Below are 18,566 nucleotides of genomic sequence, written 5' to 3'. Positions count from 1 at the left end.
ATTGAGTGCTCCGCAAGGCTCAATGGGTAGGTGTAAACCACTTGCACCGACCAGTGATCCATAACTGGTTCAACAAAGGCCATGGTTTGTGCTATCCTGCCTGTGGGAAGCGCAAATAAAAGATCCTTTGCTGCTAATCGGAAGAGTAGCCCATGTAGTGGCGACAGCCGGTTTTCCTCTCAAAATCTGTGTGGTCCTTAACCATATGTCTGACGCCATATAACCGTAAATAAAATGTGTTGAGTGCGTCATTAAATAAAACACTTCTTTCTTTCTGATATTATTGTCACTCCGTCTTAAGTGTTTATGTTATTTTAGTACATATATGCATAATTATTAAGTATCACTAAAACACATTACACTAACAGTGTACTCACTTGATGAGAGAAATCCACTGTCGAACAATGATAACGGTGCGTGCGTAACGTTGGAAAAGTAACAGTGCCTGAAAAAAAATGCATACCTTTTATTCACTTTACTTAAAAACATTAACATTTTAAAACATGTTGTACAAACGTCGACCGTAACTAGCGGGGGTGGGTGGGTGGGGGGGGGGTGTGGGGCATGAGGTACCTGCCCCTAGAACTACAAACTTGTACCTTTGTAATAAAGAAGTGCCCTGTGTGTTAAGAACCTCGTAGTACTTACTGTATCACGAATTTCAACTGAACCCCACCGACCCTGCAAATCATTGTTACGTGTGTTCACACTTTCATCAAACTCATTTTCAGTCAGTTTATCAAATAAAATACCCAATGTTTCAGTCAATTTGTAAAATGAATCTGCCAGTCAACAAATTTCAATGACATTGACTGTAACATATACAGGTATTTGTATACTTGATGTACATTCAAGGTCACACCTTCAGTTGTACTCTCCTTCAAAGAATTGCTTTTCAAGTCTAAAGGCGCATATAGACTGAATGCTGTGCGTGCGTGCGACGAGACTGTTGCGATGATTTGTTTGCGGCTTGCGTTTTGAACATATAATCCATATACGATTATTTCATTAAGTCTGGCCGCGTGCGTTTTCGAACGTACTCGGTGCAATGAAACTAATGTAATTTGATTAAAAAAAAGAAAAAATTGATAAATTTTTTTAGCCGTACCGCACGCACGCGCCGCATCCAGTCTATATGAGCCAAGCATAATTTGGTTGAAACGATTTGGATTCATCGTTTGAGGTGTGTTGCCAAATGTATTTAATGAGTATGATCTGAGTAGCCAGTGAACATCTACCTGCTTGACTGGACTTTGTTTCAATCTCAGCTTGTTGGTTCTTTCTTCTTTTTTAAAACTCAGTTTGTGGTCCAAAACTGCTGATTTTGTTTTATTCATTAGTTAACTTAAGTTTCAGCCAAGCGCACTTATTGCATTAAACCTGTTTTATACCTATGAGTTTTCTGCTTTCCTCGTACACTTGAAGAAGTCTAACTATAGTATACAGACAAAACTTCGAGTTTTTAACTTTGTCGTGTTTTTAAAGTGGATGCTTTTAAAACTTTTGTTTTAATTATAGTGTAATGCATATAGCTGTAATTCCATATACATTAGACAGGATGTGTCTGCTTAATAAGATTGTGGAAATAGTTGTTACTGGTAAATATTGCATAAATTAAACTAATATATATAACACGGCAAATCACATGCTATGTGTTGTCGAGTTAAGCTTTGTTGTTTTAAACGATAATTATGCCGTCTTTTTATGACGGTGGGATTGGCATAGGATTATGCTTTCATGGGCGGAACGTAGCCCAGTGGTAAAGCGTTCGCTTGATGCGCGGTCGGTCTGGGATCGATCCCCGTAGGTGGGCCCATTGGGCTATTTCTCGTTTCAGCCAGTGCATCAGTCCAAAGGCCGTGGCACGTGCTATCCTGTCTATGGGATGGAGCACATAAAAGATCCCTTGCTGCATTAGAAAAAATGTAGCGGGTTTCCTCTGTTGACTACGAGTCAGAATTACCAAATGTTTGACATCTAATAATTAATTAATCAATGTGCTCTAGTGGTGTCGTTAAACAAAAACAAAAAAATTTCTAGTTTATTTTATTGGCAGAGTTGAAGGGGGGGGGGGGGGGGTTACATAATCATGTGAAATAACCATATATTAAAACAAGCAAAGGTTTTTGGTGTAGAATCTAATTAAAAACAAATACGAAGCACACGTGTAATAACGTGATCAACCAATGACGTAATTTTAGGAAGCGACGTCATAACGTGACATTGCTTCCCCATTTTATATTTCATTAATAAAGTAACGTTCATTATAACTTTATTTCGTGTTGTCATTGTTAATTAGATGCAGTATTCTATAACGCGAAGATCTATGAAGGTAAGATGACGTCACTCACCAAAATGACATTATTTTGACACACACACACACACACACACACACACACACACACGCGAGTGTTCATTTCTTTATTATCTATATTATTATTGTGGGCTGTTTTTGTCGTTGTTTTGTTGTCGGTTTTTTGTTTGTTTTGTTTTGTTTTGTTTTGTTGTTTTGTTTTTGTTTGTTTTGTTTTGTTTTGTTGTTTGTTGTTTGTTGGTTTTTTGTGTAATTTTTTTTGTGTTTTTTTTTTTTTTTTTGGGGGGGGGGGGGGGTATCAATAACAAGAGTCGTCTCAAAATGTTTCAACCACAACTAGGAGATGATAAAATGACGTCATATTTCGCAAGCAAATAATTGCAAAGTCTGATCTATTGTCCGAACCAAATCAACTACAAAAAATTACTCTCCTACCTTTAATTGCCGTTAGATTTCCTCCAAAGTTTGTCCAGACACAAATCGCAAAAAAACCCACTAGAAATATACAGATTCCACACACGAGACTGCAACGATGTCGCCGATATTGTCTTTGCTGAGATTGCATAGGGAAAAATACATGAAGTTTTCTTCCGTCTGCCATGTTGCTTGTTTATGGAGTACTCTTCAAGAGGGGTGAAAGCCTCCAAAGTATGTGACACAATTAATATGAAATCGATGATCTCTAGTGGTATCATTAAAATAATAATAATAATAATAAAAAATAATAATATGACGTCATCACGTTTGCTTTTATATTATAACATGTTATGACGTTAGATTAAGTCCTATCCTTTCACCCCTCTTGAAGAATATTCCATAAAAAGTCAAAATGGCAGCTGATACAAAATTACATGCTTTTTTCCCTATGCGCTCTCAGCGAAGTCGATACAGGTGACATGGTTATCATCTGGTATGTGGAATCTGTGTCATTGTAATTGTTTTTTTCAAGATTTGTCTCTGGACAAACTTTGGAGGAAATCTAACGGCAATTAAAGGTAGGAGAGTAATTGTTCGTAGTTGTTAACAATTTGGTTCGGACAGGACTGGACAAGCAACGTCGTGTGATGACATCGATTCCCAAAATTACGTCATTACACTTGTTATTACATGTGTGCTTCGTATGATTTTTATTAACTCGGTTATACTGAACTATGTGGATAACACAAAATAATATGAATAATAATAATATGGATATTAAAGAAATTATTACACTCGCATGTGAGTCGTATTGACTTTACAAAACTCGTGTTAGGATTCATGTATTACCTTCACTCTCACTATGATTTGATTTGATTTTATAAAATGCAATTAGATACAAATTATTTTATAAAGTTTAGTTTGTATATCAATAGTAGTTATTAAATGATCCCCTCCTCCCCCCCCCCCCCCTTTAATCGCAACAAACACTTTATGCTATAAGGTTCGATATCATAACATTTTCTTGTGCTAAGCTGTTTAACTGCTTTTATTTTAAATCTGTTAATGCAGTTTTATTAAATATGTTAGCGCAAGTTTTAAATATACAGCAATTGTAGTTGTCTAAATAAAATAACAATTTGTATTTTCTCGTTTTTTGTTTCGATTTTTAAAGAAGCAAGATTAAAATACTGTATGGATGTTTCCCTTTATTTCTCTACAAATTATGACTGAGAATTCTTTGTTTTTGTTTAGATTGGAACACCTGTGTGGGGTAAGTGATACTTATTTAGTCATTTTAACAGGTGCTCTTTTGAGTAAAAGCGCCGCCTCTGTCATTTAACAGAATCAGTAATATAAGGTGTTTTGCTTATATCCCCCACCCCCTCATTTACAAGTATTACTGTGTGGTGGTGAAAATACCCCCCCCCCCCCCCCCCCCCCCCCTTAAACTGGTATCAGAAGTTTGATGACTGGAATTTCCGCGAGAATAGGTAAGTAAGCAAAATACTGGTTATATTTCCCTGAATATATTGAACTATGTGGATAATAAAATTAATAATCTCTACCACAAGTGATGAAAATAACAAACAGGGTACTTCTGGAATACTCACGTTGGATAACAATGGGAAATAGCATACGTTATAGGAGGCGGGTAGTACGGGGAAAGGTTTGATAAATATGTCAGATTATTTAATTTTATAGATGGTTAGGGAAAATCTACCCTGAAACAGCCATTACAACTTTCGAAGTTGTTACTAAATATTTATATTGTCATTGGTTATTTCCTTTCGCCACTGCACTTAGCTATAATTATACATCAGTATACTTATTAAAAAGACACATATATATCAACTATGTTTGCATATGTGTTAAGCTATATCTAGAAATGACAGGATATATAGCTATCAGAAACATTTAACATTATATTATATACAATATAAAATTGTATATAAGGATCGTTAAATAAACAAAAACGCATCATCTCTAAGTGCAAGTGCTCATACCGAACTAGGCAAATGATCGATGCTATATATACAATGAAATTTAGAACATATTTAATTGCATTTGAAACAAAGAACAAACCAGTGAATCACCAATGCTGTTCGCGTTATGGATTAATACGAGAAACTATTTCTATTTCTACTGACATTAATATCAAGAATATACTGTCTGTTGTGCGTATTAAACTTAATACGTTGATACCGTAATTAGCTCTTAAGCTGTGTGATCCTCTAAACCACATTATCAAGATATTTATTTAATTCTTTTACTTTTGAGGAAGGCTGCACAGTTCGGGTGAAACACTAAATGCGTTTAAAGTTGGGATAGTTTTAGACAGTACTTCATTATTTTATGCAATTAAATATGAAGTACTACTAACCTGGCCTGCTTTGGTGAACCTCGACGGTCTGTATTTGAACGTGTCGTCTGCTTCGTGAAACGCACTACGACCCCCCTGCGTGGCATGAGCATCCAGCATCTGTCTTGAACGTAGATGTGACTTGAATTTCTGTTCTATCAACCGGACGTTTTGCCTCAGCCTCGCCATTCTAGCCAGATTCCCAATGGGTAGCTTCAGACTGCTGGATATCTTTGACCTCACCTGCCTGACGGCTTCCGCCGACTGCGGATCGCTGGCCTCCTCCAGAGTAAACCTGTCGGGGTTCTGTTCGCTGTCCGGTAGCTGATTCTCCCGCCTCAGGTGGCTCCAGACATCGCGCTGCATCTGCGGGCTGTGGCTGAAGGACAGCTGTGATTTCAGGGTGCTTCTCTTCATGTTGAGGAGCTGCGTCCAGCTGTTCGCCGCCGATGGTTTGGCACCACTGTCCAGTGCGGGCTGTATGCGCTGGACGAGAGTGGCGAACACCCCGTACTTTGGCATGTCGTTCAGCTTCTCCTTTATCAGGGTTTGTGTCAGATTAAAGAACTTCCCGTCGCTGGCTGATCCGCCGAGCCTGCCCATCTTCTCTCTCAAGCTCAGCCTGTTGAAGCCATTCAGCGGTGACATTAATTTTGTTTTCATAGGCCTCGCCTGATTGCAGCATACTTCTGCGGTCGCCATGTAGGCTATTTCTGGAACAGTGAATGAAAAATAAGTGGGTTGATTCCTTAAGTAGCCAACATTTTGTATATTGAATACTTTTTAAAAAAGAGATTAAAATCGTCGTCATCTGTGATGGTGATGGTGGTGGTGGTGGTGGTTAGTAGAAATAGCAATAGTGGTAGTAAAAGAACATTTTAATTTCAATTAAATATATTTATGATTTCTGTTTGGGAATTTGTATCGGAGAAATTTAGGGTTTTAGTAAACACAGCCCTTCGGTGTAATGTACTTTGATATATTTTCTTGTTGTGCCCATCTACTTGTTCTTGTGCACATGGACATTATATTCATTATATTCCTCATGTGACGTACAGATGATATATAAAATGATGTATAAAGAACTTAAACTTGATTCAAGTATTGGCATAAATTCAGGTCAGCTTGTACTCGAATAGAAGCTTTTTGTGAACAGTAAAAAGAAAGAAATGTTTTATTTAACGACGCACTCAACACATTTTATTTACGGTTATATGGCGTCAGACATATGGTTAAGGACCACACAGATATTGAGAGAGGAAACCCGCTGTCGCCACTTCATGGGCTACTTTTTTCGATTAGCAGCAAGGGGTCTTTTATATGCACCATCTCACAGACAGGGTAGTACATACCACGGCCTTTGATATACCAGTCGTGGTGTACTGGTTGGAACGAGAAATAGCCCAATGGGCCCATTGACGGGGATCGATCCCACACCAACCGCGCATCTTGCAAGCGCTGTACCACTGGACTACGTCCCGCCCCTGTGTGAACATTAAGGTGGTATGTTAAGACTGCTTAATACAAGTAATATAATACTAGTTTACAAGATATATATGATTAATAAGGTGGCGTCTTTCAAAACGCGGCGGGAACTAGCTCGTCATAGGATCGAACCGCACGGCGGACCTGTTGGGCTTTCCCCACCCCAACCAGTGCTCCAGGACTGGTAAATCAAAGACCATGGTATGTGCTATCTGTGGGAAAGTGTATATAAAAGGTCCCTTGCTGCTAATGTGAAAGTTTATGGATTTCCTCTAAACATTGTCAGAATTATCCAATAGCCGATAATTAAGTAATAGGTGTACTGTAGAATAAAATTAATTTTAACAGAAATCTACGTCACAATTATCCAATTAGCCATTGATTAGTTAATCATTGTGCTATAGGATGTCTTTAAACAAATTCAGCTTTTACTTAAGAAAACCTGGCTGCTTATCATGGCTGTAAACGACTTTCTTTCAAATAATATAATAACAAAACAAATAAATGCCCTCTGTCTGAAACATTATATTCTTGTATTATGTTCAGCAGCCATTAACGCTATTGTAATTGGTCATTAATTTATAAGTTACTAAATTCAGTACAATGCCACTAACCATTCAGTAGTTCTTCACTGTCGACTCTAAGCCCTTGACATTCATAAGCTTAAGTTCATCTGAGAAACAGGGTATGTAGGTGATTTAATCAGTAGTTTACTTCCTGTTCATTATAATACCCTAACTCCGCATATGTTTCTTTGACAGAACTCTCTGACAAAGTCAACGGTTGTGCCCACGACAGCCGTGCTTGAAGAGTTTTCTTATGGAAGCACACCAATAGTGGCGACAGCGGGTTTCCTCTCTCGTTATCTGTGTGGTCATTAACCATATGTCCGACGCCATATAACCGTAAATAAAATGTGTTGAATGCGTCATTAAATAAAACATTTCCTTCCTTCCTGAATACGGACCTACTCGTCTTGATAGTCGGGATACTTGGTGCGTTCTGGATATTATAAATCCGACCATGTTAAAACAAATCTAAACAATAAAATGAAAGAGAGAAAAAACAAAACAAAACAAAATTTTAAAAAGAAAATAGAAAACCCATGCTCCTCTAAAGAAAAATAAGTGTGATAAAAGAGAATGAAGAAGAAAGTGAACAAATATAACAATACAAAAGAAATTATAATATGCTAAAATTGAAAAAAAGGTGATGAGACAAGATCTGACGCAGGTGCATTATTGAAAATTTAAAAAAAAAAGCCTTACCGTATACAATTTTTTTATAAACATTGTTGAAAGATTCATTTCCAATTCAGAATTTAGCAAAACGTATAACGATCACTTGTACTCAAATATATCTATATTGATTGTTTTATGGACGTCATATTGACTGCTAAGGATAGATTAATCCGATATTTCCAAAATGTGTTGTTGTCTGCTACAGTCCGTTTGCATCAAAAGATTGATGATTTGACAGGCAACTCATAAAAACATGTTATTAGTTTTTAAACGCACACCACCTCACATAACACTTTAAAAAAAATTGTAATCTAAATATATATATAAACAAATTACCATCAAATGTATAGGTTACGTATTATTTTTTTATATAGGAATGAAACCACTTAAACAGCCTAACGTGCGTAAAACAAGGTGGTCGTGGTATGAAAACATATGAGATCCACCTTTTAAAAATGTAACAATAATAACTATTAGTTCCTCTGCCCCACACAACTTGAGTAGTTTTAAGTTATTCGCAATCAACTAAAAACAGAGCAAAATAACACGAAAATGAAAAATGGAAGAATTTAAAATAATTTGATAGAAAAAATAAATAAAAAGAATACCAATGAACGAACTTACTGCCGACTGCTACTGCAGAAATATTACAAATAAGTAAATACGAGTGAGGCACACGGCAACATGCTGTTACATAAAGGCAGATTTTACGTCTTGATTGCCGGGGTGTTTGCCCTGCTGGTGACGGTGTAACTTCTTAATGACAGGTGCCTGTTATAGTCCCAATCAATGTTAGTTAGAAGATTAGGTAGTTAAGCTGATTTTCTCAAAGTGGGGCTTACCGCGAGCTGGTGTTCGCTGCCTGTGATATCACAATCATATTGACGGCAGAATCGATAAGGAGCAAGTTCAATAAAACACCAAATCCTAAAATGAAAGCAGGAAGCAAAACTATCAAATAATCTACTTATCGATCTTTATTGCCCCCCCCCCCCCCCCCCCACACACACACACACCAAATACTACAATAGCAGCTGTAGTTCTGGGATGTTTACGTATTTTGATGGTAACTTCGATTAAATGTGCAGAGACCGTTAATATTAATATCAATGTGGGAGGCAATCAACAAACTTTCTCTATCTGTTTAAAACTCCAAACAGAAAATAAATAAAAGTAATTAAACGTATTTGAAAGCTTGTCAGACAATATAACCACTTGAATTTATCATCTTTTTGTTTCCAGTGTGGATGTAGGAGTTTTCAATTTTCGGGTGATGGTGGTGGTAGTGGTAGTGTGTGTGTGTGTGTGTGTGTGTGTGTGTGTGTGTGTGTGTGTGTGTGCGCGTGCGCGCATTACATTGAAACAGTATTAAAATTATGAATATGCAATCATCATATCAGTATGAAATTTATATTTTAAAGACCAATGCAGGTATATTTTCTCTACAATTAAGTTTAGTTTGTAATAACAAGACAATATATATTTTTTGGGGGGTGGGGGTGGGGGAGTATAAGTGTTACTGCTTTCAATGCTGTCAAACATCAGTACTAATATTTCAGCTACGGAAAATATATCGTTTGATAACATATAAACTTCTAATTACACGGTGGTTCGATGCGGTTCAATGGTTAGCTATTAGTTTGACCAAAAAGTTATTATTACACTTTGCGCAATATCTCATGTAGTCGTATTCCAAGAAATGTCCAAAGTAATCGACTGAGTACGATAACATTATCGTTAATATTACAACATGTATGTATTTGTCTGGCATACATGTAACAATGTGAATAGTTTCTATAGCTTGTATTAATGCAGTTGCAAACGTAACGTAATGTGCATTCATCTTTACTTACGGTTTGCGACCTACACAAGTCGTTGCCTTTTCGATTTAAAGGCATTAATCCTAGTTATTAAGAAGCGTAAAATAGTGTCGGCTATTTCGGGGGTGGGGGGTGGGGGTGGGGGTGTGGGTGTAACGTTAAAGTACATATTTCGTAATAACCTTGCTTAAATTATTATTTTTTGTAAATCCAGTTTTCTGGTTATTATATAAATGTTTTTAGTAGCTTTGATTGATTGCAATATTCAATAAATAAACCAATCAATCAATAAAGAAAAGTAAAGGAAAATAAAGAGAAGTAGTCGATGGATAAACAGTTTTTATTATTAACATTTTATCTTCTCATACAGCCCAATTGGTAATACTATTATCCTGTTCAATTATTTAGACCCAAAGTTTTTTGCAAATGTTACGTTTATTTCCTATTCGATATTTGTTTTCTTTGCATTTACATGAAAACAAACCCAAACCCCGACAGGTTTTATATACAAATCATCATATAAAATGCACGAAGTTGACTTAATTCCACTTTTTAAAAATCTCTGTGTGTTCGGAATGCACGTTATTTCTCCTATAAATAACTAAGGTCATTTGCATATCAAAAGATTGGGATCTAAGGCTATGTGAAGGCCATTATAGCTTGTTTCACTAAATCAAGGTTATTATTGTTTTGCAGTGTGTAACAGCATTGTCTAATCTTTCCGTTAAACATAGATGTAAACAAACAGAACATGTAACCCTTTCTTGTAGGTGCATTATATTTAATCAATTTAGCTAATGTATTATGTATTTTTATTTTATTATATCAGTTATATATTAGCATACCATACCTAACCTAACACAACTGAGGTGTAGCACAGTAATAAACACAAATCACCTCACACACCGCAGGAATGTGCTTTCCAAATTTATAAATAAATTTAATGCAGGGTCGGACCCAGAAGACCAGGGGGGGGGGATAAAATGTCAAAGGCCACCAACATCAAATAATAATAAAAATGTTATTTAATTTGCCTCTAAATTGGGAACTCATACGTATATATATATATATATATATATATATATATATATATATATATATATATATATATATATATATATATATATATATAGTATTTATGGTGGTGCTAGGGGCTGGGGTTTGGGGGTGGGGTGTTACATTTGTAATGCGAAAAACCAAAGGGCTATTGTTCGGACTCGTATGGGTTCAACCACCACTTTTTCATCCCGCAGACACAGCCCTGAATGTCCAAAATACGATAGCATTGCTTGGTCAATAACATCATTATTTCGATCTATGACTGCACGTGCTATTGTAGCAATGTGTAAACCCACGTAAAATACAAGTTAGGTAGGGTATATAAATTCATTGAAAATGTATTAGTCGACATTCTTGTTATTGATATTTGAGGAAAAATATGGGTAAATCGAAAAACACTTCAGTTGATGTAAAATCGTGTATTAAGAACGTTTTCGATTATTGTGAAGATGAATATCAGCGCGGTAGACCTAGGTATGCTTCTTATCGAATTGTCGATCGAGTTGCCGCTGCACTTAAAGTTTCGGTTTCAACAGTAAAAAGAACTGTGAAAAATCTAAGCTCTACGAATCCGAGCACAGAAATCACTGTTAAAAAACGCGACCGAAAACTCATCGATTTATTTGATAAAGATGTTATTAGACGACGAGTATACAGATTTTATAGAGAGGGCGAATTACCTACATTACATAAGATTAACGTGGCTTTAAGGGAGGAATGTGGAATCAACATATCCATATCAACTTTACGAAGAACACTCCATGACCTCGATTTTAAATACCAACATATGTCTATAACCGGAAAAGTGATTTTTGAGGACGCCAATATATCAGACAGGAGACTGTCTTATCTCCATGAAATATCCAGTTTACGAGAACAGGGGTATTAATAGTGTATCAAGATGAGACCTGGGTGAATGTCAACCACACAACATCCCACCACTGGACAGATATCCACCCGGGCACAAGTACCGCCAATCACCTGCCGAAATCAGACGCTGCTGATAGAGTTCCTAAACTCTGTTCGGTGACTGGGAAGGGAAAAAAGACTTATTATTTGTCATGCTGGCTGTGATAAATATGATTTGATAGATGGCTGTGAATTGATCTTTGAGGCTAAAAAACACAGACGGAGACTATCATGGTGAGATGAATCATGACAATTTCATCAAATGGTTTGAAGAACAACTTATGCCTTCTCTACCAGAACCTTCTGTTATCGTCATGGATAACGCAAGCTACCACAACAAATTAACTGAGATTACACGATGTCCTGCACTAAACGCTAAAAATTAAGAAATTCAGTCGTGGCTACGAAACAAAAATATACCTTTTGAGAGTAACATGACAAAACCAGTTCTTTATGAAATTGTGAAAAGTAACAAATGTGCACAGCAATTTGTTACTGATGATATTGCTGAACGCCATGGGCACTTGTGTCTAAGACTTCCGCCAAGACATTCTGAACTCAATCCGATAGAACTGATCTGGAGTCAAGTCAAAGGGCACATAGCTCGTCATAATGATGGTAAAATGACCACGGTGCGGAGAGAACTTGCACATGCATTGAACTCTGTCACACCTACACACTTCTCTGACGCAGTTAAACATGTAATAAAGATCGAAGAAGATTTTAGAAAACAAAATAGTTTTATAAGAAATAAAATACCCCCTGTGATAGTCCCCCTTAACGAAGATAGTGATGAAGAAATGAGTTTGTCGACTGATTAAGTTATTTCTCCATACCCATCAGGAGTATTACTTTAATGTATGCACGAACTCTTTAACACCAAAAACAATTTATTTCCATATCATTCACTATCAAACAACCTAACAACCTATAAACTAATCGACTAGAAATGCATATAGACTACACATACATACGAGAGAAATGTTTATTTAACGACACACTCAACGCATTTGATACACGTTTATGTGGTGTCAGACAAAACGGTTAAGGAGAATTATGACAGTGAGAAAGAAACTCGCTACCGCCACATGGGCCACTGTTTCCGATAAGCAATTTTGATAAGCAATAAGGGACGTTTTATATGCACCATCCCATAGACAGGATAGCACATACCACAGCCTTTATACATCAGTTGTGGTGCACAGGCTGGAACTAGACACAACCCAATGGGTCCACCATGTGGGATCGATCAGTCGACCTACCATGAGCGAACGCTTTACCTCTGAGTTACGTCCCACTCCATATACAAAAGAAGCCTTAAGTGGGGTTGGGGTTGTGCAGAGGTTCACACCTCCACCAATCGCATGCATACCATATTCTTCTCTCTCTCTCCCTATAACCATATAACCATAGATTAAAATATGTTGAGTGCGTCGTTACATAAATGACGTCTCTCTCTCTCTCTCTCTCTCTCTCTCTCTCTCTCTCTCTCTCTCTCTGTATGTATGTCTCTCCCTTCAGCGCGCGCGCTTGTGTGTTCCACAATATAATTATAATATTTGATACATATTTTTTTTTCAAACTGAGGTTTTGTCACTTGAACTCACCACCTGAATCCGCGCCTGCTTCATGTTTACAGATATTTTCTTAAATATAGGTCATACTACGATTTGTGCGGATAGGACGATAGAACCGAACATTAGTTTGAAACGCACTATAGAATGATGCTTTTGATATGCAAATGACCTTAGTTATTTATAGGAGAAATAACGTGCATTCCGAACACACAGAGATTTTTAAAAAGTGGAACTAAGTCAACTTCGTGCATTTTATATGATGATTTGTATATAAAACCTGTCGGGGTTTGGGTTTGTTTTCATGTAAATGCAAAGAAAACAAATATCGAATAGGAAATAAACGTAACATTTGCAAAAAACTTTGGGTCTAAATATTTGAACAGGATAATAGTAATAGTAACAACAACTAAATGATTCCTCACCACAAGATAACGTTTTCTTAGTCAAATCGTTGTGTCTGTTTAATGTATTTGTGAACATGCTCAAATATTTGTTTATTGGCATCATCATTTAACGTGTCTCGGACGTTTAATATCAATTGCAGATCATTTGGTTCAAAACTGTTTTGAGATATTAAAAGAATTTGTCTTTGCTGGTTATAAAATGTACATTCAAAGAAATAATGATTAATGCTTTCAGAGTAATATCCACAATTACACGAGGGATCCATAGTGAGTCCACAGTGATATATATATATCTGCAATTAAAGTACTACAGGCATATTTTAATCTGGTATGTAAAACATTTTCTTTTCGATTTCTGCATGAGTGGAATGAGGTCACTTTGTAGCATCCGTTGTTACTGGTTTATAAAAAGATGAAATTCGTTCACAATTTTGTATTTCCGCTTTCAGACTATTCCAAAGATCAATAATTGTTGAATACTATATAAATGCCATTTTTAACACATTTGTTCCACCCTAGGTGGTACGCAGCTGACTAAGAAGTCGGGAGCCATACCATTCCTTATTCTGTACATAATACATAATTCTTTTGCCTTTCAGTGTTCAAAGAGTTTAGCCAAACCTGTTTCTAAATATAGCGCTTTTGGTAGTTGCATATTACATCTTCTAAGATACAAACAACGCTATATCTATTAAATATGATGAATCACTGACCCATTTTGATTCCCGATGATATACCATACTTTGAACGTGTGCATATCTTTTTAGTACTTCGGTGAAACGTTTGCACACTTTTAAAACAATTTGTTTTAGATGAAATGACGGACTTGACAGCTGTGGTGATAGTACTCACGACGGGTGCCACCGGTGGAGCAGGATATGCTTACCTTTCACGAACACCTGATAGCATCACTGTTCTGACAGTGATCCATGAGTTCATGTCATCACAGCTGTATCTATTCTAACGGTTTACATGCACGACGTCCTTACGTCGGATGCGTTTTAACGCAACGTCATCGTCTTAATTGGGCACGTGTACACACTCGTTGGATACGGCGACGCTGGAATACCATTCTTTTTTCGGATGAATCCAGATTTTCTTTACAACGTAGTGATGGCAGGGTGCGCGTCTACCGAAGGAGAAATGAACGCTATGCTGACTGTTGTGTTCTTGAACGAGATCGTTTCGGGGGTGGGGGTTCTGTCATGGTCTGGGCAGCCATTGCCCATGGTTATCGTTCACCACTAGTCGTCATTGATGGCAATTTAAATGCTCAACGTTACCGCGATGACATTCTCGCTCATCACGTCATTCCTCTGTTCCATAACAATGCCAACATCTCGATTTTTCAGCATGATAATGCCACCTCTCATACAGCTAGAGACACTGTAAATTTTCTTAGGACAAATAACATTGATTTCATTGATAACTGGCCCGCTAAAAGTCCTGATCTCAACCCCATCGAGCATGTCTGGGATAGTCTGGACAGACGATTGAGACGTCGTCCCAACCCACCCGCTAACGTCAACGAACTTCGTCAAGCACTCATTCAGGAATGGAACAATATCCACAGGCAGAAATCAACACTTTAGTCAATTCTATGCGCCTGCGATGCACTGCAGTGGTCAATTCAAGAGGTGGTCATACCCGTTATTAAGTGGGTGATTTTGTTTTTAACCCCTACCACACTTGGTCAAAATTTCACCCAGTTTCTGTTAATCTATGGCCATGATTTTTGCACCAAACGATACATCACGGAACACTCTTTAAACGCATATATAACAATTATTCCCCCGGTTTGTTTTCATCAAGTTATGTTCAAGCAAAGTTAGCGGAAGTTTCTTATTTTGTTCAGTGTGTATATATATATATATATATATATATATATATATATATATATATAACCCCTTGCCAAACAATGAGATGACGCCGGTTACACTCGAGAATAATACACGAACTTTTGTTGCGAAATACACGTAACAAGTTGCATTAAGTTGTCGAATGCATGTAAAATGGCCTGGTCAAAGAGTCACAAGAAACCGTTTGTTTTCAGTCGTACCAATGTATTCATAATAAATGATACATGGCATACTTCTCACATCCCACAGACAGGATAGCATACACGACGTCCTTTGATGGATCATTGGTTGGGACGGAAAATAATCAAACGGGCCCACTGAGGAGGATCGAACTTTCAGCAAATGGAACCTCAGACAGACGCACTTGTTACGTTATCCAGGTCATTTGGGGACAAGGACTTTTATATGTAAAATCCGATTTATTTTTTCATTTGAGCGGAACTCTCAATCGCGATCCCCCCCCCCCCCCCCCCCCCCCCCCCGGCTACGGGCCTGACATTGTACTTAATATGTTTGCTTCAAACATTCGAACGAAGTACCTTATGACTGCGCATAATAAACCCTCATGAGTTTATAATAAAGAGACCATCCTGAATTTGTAGCTGTATTATCAAGCTGTCGGCCAATCTAATTAAAATTAGCTCCACTATTACATGTGGATCTAACAGCAGCCGCCGGCCTCGGTAGCATCGTGGCAGGCCATCGGTCTACAGGCTGGTAGGTACTGGGTTCGGATCCCAGTCGAGGCATGGGATTTTTAATCCAGACACCGACTCCAAACCCTGAGTGAGTGCTTCGCAAGGCTCAATGGGTAGGTGTAAACCACTTGCATCGACCAGTGATCCATAACTGGTTCAACAAAGGCCATGGTTTGTGCTATCCTGCCTGTGGGAAGCGCAAATAAAAGATCCCTTGCTGCTAATCGGAAGAGTAGCCCATATAGTGGCGACAGCGGGTTTCCTCTCAAAATCTGTGTGGTCCTTAACCATATGACTGACGCCATATAACCGTAAATAAAATGTGTTGAGCGCGTCGTTAAACAGCAGCCAGTTGGAGCTCATGTCCACCAATCAAAACCTTACTTGCAGAATCATGCCAGTGATTTAAAAATAATTTGAAAATATTCCGAATTATCCTGAGGGTATACATGTTTCGTGTGAATTGCGAATGCCTTAAAACATGTTTTATTTCATAAAATAAATAATTTGTAATGTAAAACTGAAGATTGATTTAAAAAATATATATATATATAAATAAATAAATTTTAATGTAAAATTGAAGACTGATAACCCATCCCGTACGTATTGGTATGGTTCGCTGTACTGCGGCCACTAAAATCGATATTTAATATTATTATTTACAGACGAAATGTTACCTGGACATTGGAGACTACGCAGTGTTTAAAATTAGTTCTACTGGTCTAAATAAGGCATTCGTAATTCACATGAAACATATCGTATACCCTCAGGATAATTCGGAATATTTTCAAATTATTTTATAACTGGCATTGTTCTGCAAGTAAGGTTTTGATTGGTGGACATGAGCTCCAACTGGCTGCTGTTAGGTCCACATGTGGAGCTAATTTTAATTAGATTGGCTGTCGGCTAGTCTAATCTGTTATAAATAAAACTTACATCTTTCTTAGTTATATGCAATAGTTACATTTCTGACCATTCTCAGGTCGGTAGCAACCATGAAGTCGGAGGGGGTGGGGGGACTATAGCCCCATTATGGCTTTTGCCTCCCCCCTCCTCCCCCCTCCTCCCCACCAACTAGACTGTCCCTCCACTACAGATTGTGCCCCTAACTCCAGATATCGTTCCTACGGACCTGATTCTAATGTTTTATATTTCATAGCTCAACTTTCATATGTATCATTTAATTGTATTCCAAATACCGAACAAAATTTTAAATAACTTGTTGAAAAGAAATCCCGACAAGAATCCTGAATGTATTTATCTGTATAATGCTTTATAAATATTTAAATTATGTTAAATACAACAAATATGTGCATACATACACGCGCGCACACATTAATATTATTTCAGCCCATATCAGATATTTATTGCGTACGAATCCGAACCGATGGTTTGTCGGGCGTTAACAACAAAATATGATGAGGTCTATTATGCGCTACGCTAATATTGTCCGTGTTCATATACTCTCTTCCCCCCTCCATCTCTCTCCCAGATAATATAGCGTAACGCACATTAGTGTTCCATCAACTAGTACTAATCAAACTCTTCTTCAGTCCCACAGCATTTTGAGACTTCCGTTTCAAGTTAATGTATTGTGAACCTGTCCACTAGACCACATGCTGACCTTTTTAAAAAAATAATAAGAAAATGTCCCATATTAAGAAATCGATAGGGTTGCAGTTGATAAACGAAAAAAACCCACCCAAAATATTGCAAACAAAACCCAGGAAAAGGTAAGGTAAGGATGTGCATTAAATTTCATCATGTAACTCCCCCCCCCCCTCCCAAAAAACCCCAACAAAAACAAAACAAACCCTAACCACTATGGCTTGTAGTGGAAATTGATGATGGGCCAACCAACCACCATTTTAGGTTCAATCAATAGATGTCGAGTACTTTCTTAATAGTACAGCATTTGTTTTAAAATTACATTTTGTAACATGCACGATTTTAACAGTAAGCTTTAAATCATAGTGGAAAACAATACTCATGTTTTGGATAATAAGTAAGACATCATCTTATGACCTCATGATTTTGTGGGTTGGGACGTAGCCCAGTGGTAAAGAGCTCACTCGATGCGTGGTCAGTCTGGGATCAATCCCTATCGATGGGCCCATTGGGCTATTTCTCGTTCCAGCCAGTGCACCACGACTGGTATATCAAAGGCTGTGGTATGTACTACCCTGTCTGTGGGATGGTGCATATAAAAGAACCCTTGCTGCTAATCGAAAAGAGTAGCCCATGAAGTGGCGACAGCGGGTTTCCTCTCTCAATATCATTGTGGTCCTTAACCATGTCTGATGTCATATAACTGTAAATATAATGTGTTGAGTGCATCGTTAAATAAAACATTTCTTTCTTTCAAGAGTTTGTAACAGTATACCCGATAATTTGATACAAGAAATAACACAACAATGTAGT

The 18,566-nt window shown here is 37.4% G+C and overlaps 2 protein-coding genes across 7 annotated transcripts in view; one reads left to right on the top strand and one right to left on the bottom strand.

The window, feature by feature from the left end:
- LOC121374413 (cyclic nucleotide-binding domain-containing protein 2-like) overlaps positions 1 to 457 on the bottom strand; it is an 11,279-nt gene extending 10,822 nt beyond the window's left edge. The window contains exon 1 of the mRNA XM_041501514.1: positions 378 to 457. The gene's annotated coding sequence lies outside the window, so the exon portion shown is untranslated. The remainder of the gene's footprint in view (positions 1 to 377) is intronic.
- A 1,734-nt stretch (positions 458 to 2,191) lies between these two features.
- Positions 2,192 to 18,566, top strand: part of LOC121375902 (nuclear pore complex protein DDB_G0274915-like) — a 72,905-nt gene continuing 56,530 nt past the window's right edge. For 2 of the 6 annotated variants that reach the window (XM_041503604.1, XM_041503597.1), the window contains exon 1: positions 2,192 to 2,332. In XM_041503604.1, the coding sequence (XP_041359538.1) occupies positions 2,300 to 2,332 (33 nt within the window). In that variant the 5' untranslated portion in view covers positions 2,192 to 2,299. Of the gene's footprint in view, positions 2,333 to 3,985; positions 4,005 to 13,823; positions 13,917 to 18,566 lie in introns of all 6 variants that reach the window. The other 4 variants (XM_041503598.1, XM_041503601.1, XM_041503599.1 and 1 more) reach the window with 4 other exon arrangements.

The sequence above is a fragment of the Gigantopelta aegis genome, chromosome 6 (assembly GCF_016097555.1).
Source record: "Gigantopelta aegis isolate Gae_Host chromosome 6, Gae_host_genome, whole genome shotgun sequence".
Classification (NCBI taxonomy): Eukaryota; Metazoa; Mollusca; class Gastropoda; order Neomphalida; family Peltospiridae; genus Gigantopelta; species Gigantopelta aegis.
The sequence above is the reverse complement of the archived record's forward strand: the minus strand, read 5'-3'. Positions and strand labels throughout refer to the sequence as shown.